Raw genomic sequence first — 11,498 nt, forward strand, 5'->3', positions numbered from 1 at the left:
TGAAATTTTCTCATGCATCTTCATTTGTAAAATCCTGGATATACCAAACTGTCAAATGATTGTCTTGAAAAATTTCTGTTTCAGATTATATAATACAAAATACTCAAGACATTTTTATTTGATAAATAATTTTGACACATCTTCATTAAGTGCTTACGTTTTTTATACTTGAAATTCTATAAATCTATACATACTATTTTGGACAAGTTGCAAATTTTCATTTCAGCAAGACGGTTTATTATAAACTAAGTGATAAAATGAGCAGAAGAACAAGAAATGTACAGAATCATATTACAGCATGACAAACCTTGACACTGCTATTGGTAATATCGATTTTCTCAAATTGTATTTTGAGTCTCATGCACAGACACAGATACCCATACGCACATTACATTACACATGACATTACACATGACATTACACAAAATTTTGAGAAATCAAGCACTGATGTTATAGGAAATGAAACTGTCAACAACAAAGATAATGTTTTATAAAATAAAAGGACTGTATTGGAAAACATATTAATACTTAATCAGGTGTTATCTCTAAAAGATTTCCATCTGTGGCTAATCAATAAGATTGTTTTCTTATATAGCTACAAAGCTAATTAAGAATTTGTTAGATTGAATATACTCAGATATACCTGTTTTGTCAATTTTAGAAGGATTTTGCCTCAAAATGTAAAAGGCTCAAATTAAGAATCTTAATCAATTCTACTGTTTCTGGTTACTGAGCCAATGAAAGAATTACTACATTGTCCCTAAACCATTATGGGAAAATCTACATTACCTGCTAAGCAGTAATGGGGCTTTTATAAGGCTTCCAAATCAATCCTTGCTAGTTTGGAGACCTTAACCCTTTCGTTACCAACCTGGCTGAAACCGGCTCTGACTCTGAGTACAAATGTCTTGTTTTCATAAGTTTTGAATTAAAATCTTCCACCAAACCTTAGTTACAATTTATGTTCCTAACACTAGCTGAATGATAACTAAGTTATTTTAATAAATACTTTGTTATATTTAAAGTCACTGAAAGAAACACAGAGCATCTCAAAATAAATACAGTAACAAAAGGGTTAAAGAAGCTCTCCAAGTCACTAAGTTAACAAATGAGCCTGTAGATGGTTCTCTCTTATAACAGAAATAATAGTCAAGTCTACATCAAATCACACCCTACTATCCCAAAGAATACTTACTGCTCTTCCTATCCCTAAAAAGATAGAAGGATTAAAACTGATTTCATTTAACCAGGAGCTTCATTTGTATAAAATTTTGCTTACTGTACTCATACTTAATTTCTAACTTTGGTGAACATAACATATTTGAAGGAAAAAAGGGTAGCCAATTGAATAATCTTGGTAAACTACTTGTACTGGTGGAAGTTTATAGTGCTAGGCTTTTTGTCCTGTTCTCCACCATTCTGTGATTCCATGATTTTACAGATTTGCTCATCCAGCAAAATTTAGCAAACAGATCACCCTCAAACTATATCATGCTATCTCTCAACTACTTTTCTATTAATCCTATTAATGAAGTTGCTTTGTTGGCAAAAACAGCAGACTGCCACTTCATTTACATTACATGATCTAAATCTGCTTCACTTGTTCTAAGCTCAAAGCCAAGAGTGTCTTGTTTTTCATCCTTCAGAAAAATCAGTATCATAATCAAACAATCGTAAATTTAGCCTTTCAGTGTTGTAATTTAGTTTACCAGTTATGTTCTGTGTTCTAGTTGACATAATTCTGAACAGCATTCAAGGAACAGAGATTAATTTAAAGGGGATAAAAGCCAAAGTAGTTGAGGTTATATTTCCTGGACAATTAACAGTGTAGATATTGGAGATTAACAGGTAGTGCTGGCAGAAAGGTGGCGAGCTGGCAGAAACATTAGCATGCTGGGCGAAATGCGTAGCCGTATTTCGGCTGCCGTTATGTTCTGAGTTCAAATTCCGCCGAGGTTGACTTTGCCTTTCATCCTTTTGGGGTCGATAAATTAAGTACCAGTTATGCACTGGGGTTGATGTAATCGACTTAATCCGTTTGTCTGTCCTTGTTTGTCCCCTCTGTGTTTAGCCCCTTGTGGGTAGTAAAGAAATAGGTAGTGCTAACAACATTATTAGGTGGACAAGGTTAGAGAACATTCTGAGCAGTTAAATTATCAAAAAGTAAAGTGATAGTGATGTTAACTTCATGAAGGCAGACTCTTGTTTCTAATTTTCTATATTGAAGGAGAAGCTCACGGGGTAAACTACAAAGAGTTAAGGACTATTTTTGTAAAGACAAGAATATAGTCAAGTGCAGATATACTATTTAAAGCAATCTAAGTAGATCGAATGGCAATGTCTGTTCAAGTGGAATTTAAGCCCAACATGGTGAGATATCAAGTGAGAGAGAATAAACAACTATTTTGGTGTTAATTACTTGTCTTTACTGAATGACTTGATGACTCAGTAATGATTTGATTTCATTCAAATACTTCAGTTACGACAACACTGTTGCCCTTAACATTATGAAATCCTTTAACTGTGTCTAACATGCGAACTTCCAAGTTTTGCTACCTGCTTGTGAACTCCACCCCATTATCTCTCTTTTCTTGGACTGGAAGCTTCCTTTTAGATGGGACTATTGCAACATAAGCATGCAAGGTTCTCTCTAGTCAATGCTCTTTCTTTTGTACAATAACAACTTGTTTGATGTCTCTTCTAACAATGCAGAATGTAATGGTCCACATGCAACCCAGACATCACCTCCAAACCTAAACTGTTTCCATAAATAGAGGTCTAAAAAAATCTTCTTATGAGGACATAACAATGCAATCGCTTTTAACAGCACAAAGATACAATCATTTCTCATACGAAAGAAGCAGTACCTCATTTTCTTTAGTCTTTAACAACATGCAACTGAAACCCTAAAGGTTGCTGCAAACTCTGGACCTCATAATTACTTATGATCTTTCCCATAAATCCCAATGTATAACATTACTAAAACTGCATCCATAACACTAGACTGTGTTTTTAGGGACATAAAATGCTTCAACTCCAATTAATTACTGACTCTATACAAAACTGAAATAAGACCCATAATGCACCACTGCTTCCATATCTGGAACAGTGCTGCTGCTACACAATCTAGATTGCATTCAAAAGAAGGCTGTCCCACTGAGTCACATCACTCTCTTATGTAACATGCTATAACCTTTGCCTCACAGACATACTATCTCCTCTCTGCCTTATCTAAACTAGATAGTTGCATATTACTGCCATCCAACACAACTGTCTCTCCTGGATTCCTTTCATTACTCCTGCTGTATCTTATCCTTGGGATCTGCATTAAACACTTTGCTGAATCCTCCCTTCAACCTCCTAGAATTCTCACCCTATTCTTGCTTTTCTTGTAGTGTTAACTTACAGAGGTCCAAACTAAAGAATAATTCTATTGATCTCACCAATCTCAAAGGGTCTGTGAGGTACATGAGAAATCCACCTGTTTCTCTTGACTAATCCATTAGAAAACATGCATAACAACACTGACAAGTGTAAATTCAGAGTCATAGAGTGGCTAGCAGTAAGCCCAACTTCTCTATAGCTGCATTGGTATTCCACTATAGAATGATATACTACTAGCAGTATCGCCCGGCATTGCTCGGGTTTGTAAGGGAAATAACTATATAAGCATTTTTAGAGATGTAAAGTATAATAGCCATCTCAATATGGCTAACCACAAAGGGGGGGTGTTACTGTAGCTTTTTACATTCTGAGATTTAATAATACATTTTTAGAGAGTTACTACCCTTATATATGCCAAAAATGCATTAAAAATGGGAAAAATTGATGGTAAATTTTTTTTAAATTGTAGACTCATCGTTGATGCGCGCTAATACCCAGAAGGGCTCGATATGGATCACGACTATAAGATACCCGGTTTTGGTTAAACTGCACCGCAAAATGTGGGAGTAGTTAGGAATCTAAATCATAGGAGACAGACAGCACACAACCTCTCTTTTATATATAAAGATTATTCACAACAAATATGTTTAATGTTATCAAACTAGAAATAAAATAATTCACACAAGTATACTTACGGGCTGTTGAATCCTTTATAATCACCCTTTTCAAACGTCCTTTCAAAGAAGCATCTCTGTTGGATGTCTTGATTGAACTGAAATTATAAATATATATTTTAAGAAATCAAATGAGTGAATAAATCTGATATTACATACAGCTGTTATTGTTGTAGTTTCCAGAGGTTGTAATTCTGTAGGAAATAGAAAACACAAAGGATATACTTGTTGTTGAAGTGATGGTTTTATTGCACTGGAATTAAGAACCAAGAATATTGGTTCTATGAGTATTTTCTTGAACATGTAATAATAATGTTGGTGTTATGACTTTACAAATAATTTCCTTTGGATTGAGATGAGGTGAAATTTTTGAGTTGAAAAAAAAAATTGATGGTAAATTTTTTTTTAAATCGTAGACTCATCATAGACGCATGCTAATACCCAGAAGGGCTCGATGTGAATCACAACTATAAGATACCCGGTTTTGGTTAAACTGCACCGCAAAATGTGGGAGTAGTTAGGAATCTAAATCGTAGGAGACAGACAGCACACAACCTCACTTTTATATATAAAGATTTTCTCCCTGATAACAAACTACAGGTTTTTTTCTGTAGTAGTTTACTTGAAGACACACGTGGATGGGCAGGGGAAGGTAAATGAACCTCATTCATATTTTGAATTCGGCGGTACTAACACTGAATATGATCTGTCTGATACCGTGGAGAGATAAGTTCAATATTCCAGTACCTTCGAATTTAATATTTCAATATTTAATTATTGCTGGAGTGCCATGCTGATGAGGAAAATGGTTGGTAAAGTATAATTCTATATTCTTTATTCCAATCTAATTCTGAAACGCGTGTACATGGGTGACCAGATATTGATTGATTTTCGTTACTTTTCCTCTCTGCCTGTGTGCATTGTTTTCAAGTATTTTGGTTTCTCTGGGAGTCCCTTTTTAAAGTAGAAGAAATAGCTAAGGTGTTTTGCTGCTATTTCTAAACTTCAGTATGTGGTAAAGCAAATCTTTGCTGAACCCTAATTATTAAGTATATATATATATATATATATATATATCATCATCATCATCATCATTGTTTACTGTCTGTTCTCCATGTTAGCATGGGTTGGACGGTTCGACCGGGGATCTGGGAAGTCAGAAGGCTGCACCAGGCTCCAGTCTTATCTACAGTTGGATGCCCTTCCTAACGCCAACCACTCTGTGAGTGTAGTGGGTGCTTTTTACGTGCCACATATATATATATATATATATATAGAGAGAGAGAGAGAGAGAGAGAAAGAAAGAGAGAGAGAGAGAGAGAGAGAGAGAGCATAATGTGAAACATATGGAGACTTGAGTTCATAACTTATATCCTATGAAAACTGATGTAGAAATTAGACTTTGTACAAAAGATAAAGGAAAATATGATGTGGGTAAAAGTATAGAATTCAGAAAGCCATAATATATGGAAAGAGAATTGCAAATAATTTTCTATAAAAGAACTTTCAATCTGGTACTTTATTTGGAGTAAAGTTGCTTTTGATAGCATTCCTGGTTATGCTACTAGATGTCTTGTATGTCTTAATTAAAGGATATACTTCAGGCAGTTCAAAAAAAAATAATCACAGACAAGTAGGCAGATCTTTCCTTTTGATTCATAAAAGTTAATTTCAGCTCTTTTCCAATGTTACTCAGTAGTAGCTCCCCTTAGCACTGATCAAAGCTTGCTCTTTATATTTCAGTTCTGTACCATACCTTCTATCAAGTTGCTTCTGGGCCACCAAGATCATGTGCAGGTAAGAGTATAGCAGTTAAGATGCTCTGGAGTCTTTCACGAAGACAATTATTGTAACTCAAATGTACATCATTAAATAAAAACATATTATCCATTACAATTGCAGCGTGAAAGGTGTTTGTAAGCCATTTAAGAAACACACAAAAGCCGTTCGATTCACTTCAACATTTAAGTTTAATTTGTCAAAATATTTTCGTCGCTAAAATCCGCGACCTGTTCACTGACAAAAATCCGTGCTGCATCTTGATCTCAGATCAAATCACTTGCTATGCGAGTACATCTCCATATTATCCATTACTACCTATAAAGTGGCCAATCTTTCTAGCAGTAGTGATAAACTACACCAGCTTCCTATGCATCACCAACTTCTGATAAGTTTCCTCCTGAATCTCATATAATATCAATTGTTTTCTAGTGAAATTAATTATGTCACCAATGAAATGAGCACATATGCTGTCATCTGGTGCTCAGTTTAGGCAAGCATTTCATTAATTTACATGCAAAGTGAAAGAAGCATCAGAAGTCAAAAATATTTTGAGAGGTGGGTATGGACTGATTTCTTTCGATGTGCCATGCTCTACCATTGGTAAGTTCAAAGTAAACATTTTTTCTAAGAATTTTGTATTTCTTCTTTGATAGTTTCTTACTTTTGAAAATATTACAATATAAATGGCGGTGCCCCAGCATGGCCACAGCTCTTGAGCTGAAACTAGATAAAATAAAAATAAATAATAATTAAAATATTTAATCATTTCTGTGCTCATTAATCTTTGTTCTGTGCGGCTTCATAAGTATTAATTAATATAAGGTGGAGACACATGGCTTAACGGTTAGGGTGTTATGCTCATGATTGCAAGATTGTGATTTTGATTCCAGGACTGAATGATGCATTGGGTTTTTGAGCTAAACACTTCATTTCATATTACTCAGTTCCACTCAGCTGACAAGAATAAATAATCCTGTGATAGACAGGCATCCTATTAGTGGGCAGGGGATATATATGCCACAGAACCTGGGAAACTGGCCTTATGAGCCTATGACTCAGAAAGGACCTTTGATACTTACTTTTTTTCTCTGTATTGATATAAGGGAGCTGAATTGAATTTAAATGAAGAAGTACAAGTGTTAGTTAATTAAATGACAATATAGAGAATTAAAACAGATATGTAAGTAAAATTACTGAAAGGTAATTTGTTATGAATGCTTAACTGAAATTTTGATTTGAATAGTAGATAGAATGACATACATCATATTTCAGGATAGACTGTAAGTAGCAAAGTGCAAACAATTTTTACTTCATATTTGTTGGTCTTGTAGCTCACTTGGTAATGATAAACATGATTGTATAATTTGGTGAATAACGTACTTGAAGATAAATCATCAATACACTTGTAGATGAGTAACTATTTTCCGCTGAGAAGTTTACTGCACAGGTAGATAGCTTTATTATAACACTTCTCTTCATAATAGTCCTTGAACCCATTCCAAAGTAAATCTGGACTGAAAAAGAATTTCTCTCTCAGGAATCCTAAGATAATTATTGTGAGAATGAGTTCAACTTAAACATTCCTAATGTAGGTAGCCTTAATGTGACCCATTCAAATGCTCAACAATAAAATGAAGCAGTAGAATAGTAATGTTAGTACACAAGGAAATGGTTGATATTGTGTAGAGAGAGAGAGCAATCAATAGGTGACATCAGTTAGTCATGCAGACTATAGGAAGTGTATATGGAGGAGGGGGAGGATGAAGAACGTTTTCTAAAATGTTTATGAAGTCCATAGTTGACGCAGATGTGGTATAGTTAGATATTAGATTATAAAGAATGCAATAGCAAATTGACTAGGATGAAATCCACTTTGTTAACAACAGAAAGGACATCATCATCATCGTTTAACGTCCGCTTTTCATGCTAGCATGGGTTGGATGGTTTGACTGTGGGCTGGCGAACCAGATGGCTGCACCAAGCTCCAGTCTTGATCTGGCAGAGTTTCTACATCTGGATGCCCTTCCTAACGCCAACCACTCCGAGAGCGTATTGGGTGCTTTTACGTACCACTGGCACGGGGGCCAGTCAGGCGGTACTGGCAACGACCTCACTTGAATTTTTACATATGGGCCAGTCAGGCAGTACTGGTGACAACCTCGCTTGAATTTTTTTGGCCAGACAGTGGTACTGGCAACGACCTCACTCGAATTTTTTACACATGCCAACGGCACAGGTGCCGGTAAGGCTATGCTGGTAACAATCCTGCTCGAATGGTGCCTCCTACATGCCACCAGCACGGGAGCCAGTTAGCCGCTCTGGCAACGATCACGCTCAGATGGTGCTCTTAGCACCCTACTAGCACGGGGCACATATATATGACATATTTATTAGAAGTGGAACTTTGTGAAATAAGAAAGAAAACAATGATTCAGAATAGCAGCAACAATTAGGTAAGACTAAACAGCCAAGATTGATATTTCATATATATGAGAACATGAAAGTAGTTATTAAAATGACTATGAATTAGAAACAGTTACGACATGCAAGAACAATTGCAGATTATGACGAGTTTTGTGAAAAACATTACAAAGTATAAAATAAGCACAGGTTTAATATTAGGAAGTTATAGATAAAATGACACAACATTAGAACCTATTATATGCAAATTCATATGACACACTCCTGTTTAAAACCAGACGCTAAACATATTATATTGCAATTGAAAGGAAATGCTTCTGATTATCATCAAGTCAAGCCAATGTACTATAAATGATTTCTAGATGAACTGATTTTAGTATCAAAACTCATAAACTAATACAATTAACTTAGCAGGTTCTGCATTGTTTGTTTTTATACTCTTTACTCTCTTTTACTCTTTTACTTGTTTCAGTCATTTGACCCCGGGACTTATTCTTTGTAAGCCCAGTACTTATTCTATCGGTCTCTTTTGCCAAACCGCTAAGAAACGGGGACATAAACACACCAGCATCGGTTGTCAAGCAATGCTAGGGGGACAAACACAAACACACAAACACACACACGCATATATATATACATATATACGACGGGCTTCTTTCAGTTTCCATTAAGCAAACCTAGGTAGTCATCTAGGGCACAAAATCCTTGAAGTACATGACTAAATGGATTAGAAATAGTCATTAGACAAGGAACATTGCAATATAAATTTTTCATTCCAAATATCTATTTCATTGAATGCATCCACTATTCAATGATCTTTGATAATTCAATAGTGTTTACATTGTCAAACATTGCTATCCATTTTAAAGTAACAATGTAAGTTCTGGATATAATCCTTAAATTAGTTTAAAAGAGACATACACTGTCAGCAGCCATGCTTGATGTAATACTAGAGGAAAATGCAAGGGACATAACTATTTTAAGACATCAACAGCTCTTCTAACACAATGGGTTTTGTATTTTTCTTTTGGTTGTTCCCTTGAAGAAGTGTTTTATCAAATAGTATATCCTATACTTGGCAGATAGGTAAAGAATAAAGTTTTGATCATGAATGAATTAGGGGATTACAATTGTGTTGCTTTACATGAAAATGTATAGAAACTATTCACTTTTATTGCTTGTGAAAGAAACAGGTACTTAAAATAGTGATGACACTGTTGTTTTCTTTTGATGTTATTATTAAGAAATAGGATTTCTAGGATATTAATCCACTTCTTTTCAGGATGTTAAATGTAAAACATTTGTTTGGTTTCATTTAGAAGTGCATGGCAAAAAGAGAAAAAGTAATAGGTGGAACAACAAAAAAGGATCTTTTCGGTTTGAACGGCAGTTTTTTCTGGCGGTGTCATATGAAATTGTCATCCATAATTATGACCCTAGTATCGATCTATTGCATTTCAATCTGTTTTAGGGTTAGGGTTAGGGGTGGGGGGAAGGGTATCTTTTTTCTTCACAAATGTAAATAAACCCAATCTGTTTCTTAAACGAGGGACATATTCATATGGCACAGAATGTTTTTTACCTCAATAGACGTCAGTCATTGGTTGAAATTACAGAAATTGAAGAAAAAAAACAACAAATATCTTACAAACTATAGAATTTTCTCAATAAAGCCAAGAGAAAAGGATGTTTTATAAACACATTCTACCAGTATACAAAGTTTAAAATTTTTTAGTTACCTAGAAATTATGTTATAAACTGCCATTCAAACCGAAAAGATCCATAAGAAATAAAAAGTTAAGATAAAGAAAAAAAAGGAAGAAACAGTGTATGAGAATAAAACATAGACTGGGCATTAAAAAAATAAAAAAACAACCAGCACAGGGCGAAATTTGGAGAATTTTCATCATAAGGAAGATAGTAAAGAAATTTATAAGGCAGTTGCATATCAAGAACTTGTAACAGGTGTAGGAGTGGCTGTGTGGTATGTAGCTTGCTTACCAACCACATGGTTCCGGGTACAGTCCTACTGCATGACACCTTGGGTAAGTGTCTCCTACTATAGCCTTGGGCCAACCAAAGCCTTGTGAGTGGATTTGGTAGACGGAAACTGAAAGAAGCTCGTCGTATATATATATATATATATGTGTGTGTGTGTGTGTTTGTGTGTCTGTGTTTGTCCTCCCAACATCGCTTGACAACCGATGCTGGTGTGTTTACATCCCCGTAACCTAGCGGTTCGGCAAAAGAGGCTGATAGAATAAGTACTAGGCTTACAAAGAATAACTTCTGGGGTCGATTTGCTCGACTAAAGGTGGTGCTCCAGCATGGCCGCAGTCAAATGACTGACACAAGTAAAAGAGTAAAAAAAAAAAGAGTAAACAGATAACTTTTAATTTGCATTAGATGCTACTAAATTGATGAAATAAATGAAACCAACTTAATGTTTCAACAAATTGAGAACATTTTGTTTAATGATCAGGCTATGATCATATGAAAGATATATACAGTACTATTTAGTGAAAAATACACTGTTTATAAAATTGATCCTGCATAACTGGAAAGGTGAGAAATTTAAAATTCTATCTTGAGTGGTTAATAATAGCCTTTATGAATTTCACATACGCTACTGTATATTCTGAATAGAAATCTTAAAGTAGATTTCCGATAGAATTATATGTCTTAGTTAAAATAGTTAAAATAGAATGAAAAGTTGTTCCACTCAAGAAAGTTAAGTATAGCCGTAGTTAAATTAGCTCTTTATCTATTTGGATGGAAACTGATTTTATATTTATAAGGAATCTTTCATTCTTCACATTCTAAAGAATGAAAGTTTCTTTATTTCACATTTTCACATGAAAATCGTTCATATTTTATAACTAAAAGTTTTCCTATTTTAGTAGGGCAGGGTATGAAATGTTCAATTAAACTATCTAATTTTCTCAGATATTGTTGTATACATGTTTGGCAACTTATATGAGCTGTAAAAGATGTATTTTGATATATTCAAACAGGTATTTATTAAACACATATTATTCAATCCTTTATTTATTTATTTTTTTAATAGTATTACACCTTTGAAAATTATTTGTCAGACTTTAAATGTTCTCAACATTAAAAGAAAAATTTTTTTCAAATAACTTAGTTTCCATTTGACATGAGATGCCATTCATAGGTTCCTGTTTGACAGCTGAAGTAGTCAATCATGTCAACTATAGACTTAAAGCTAATAGAAGA

At 34.4% G+C, this 11,498-nt stretch overlaps 1 protein-coding gene across 5 annotated transcripts in view; it reads right to left on the reverse strand.

The window, feature by feature from the left end:
- LOC115209859 (potassium channel subfamily T member 1) overlaps positions 1–11,498 on the reverse strand; it is a 203,159-nt gene that overhangs the window by 136,749 nt on the left and 54,912 nt on the right. For all 5 annotated transcript variants that reach the window (XR_004998398.1, XM_036501531.1, XM_029778432.2 and 2 more), the window contains exon 2: positions 4,080–4,156. Coding sequence is in view for 4 of the 5 variants with exons in the window: in XM_036501531.1 (XP_036357424.1) it covers positions 4,080–4,156 (77 nt within the window). In the remaining variant the exon portion in view is untranslated. The remainder of the gene's footprint in view (positions 1–4,079; positions 4,157–11,498) is intronic.

The sequence above is a fragment of the Octopus sinensis genome, linkage group LG3 (assembly GCF_006345805.1).
Source record: "Octopus sinensis linkage group LG3, ASM634580v1, whole genome shotgun sequence".
NCBI classification, from domain to species: Eukaryota; Metazoa; Mollusca; class Cephalopoda; order Octopoda; family Octopodidae; genus Octopus; species Octopus sinensis.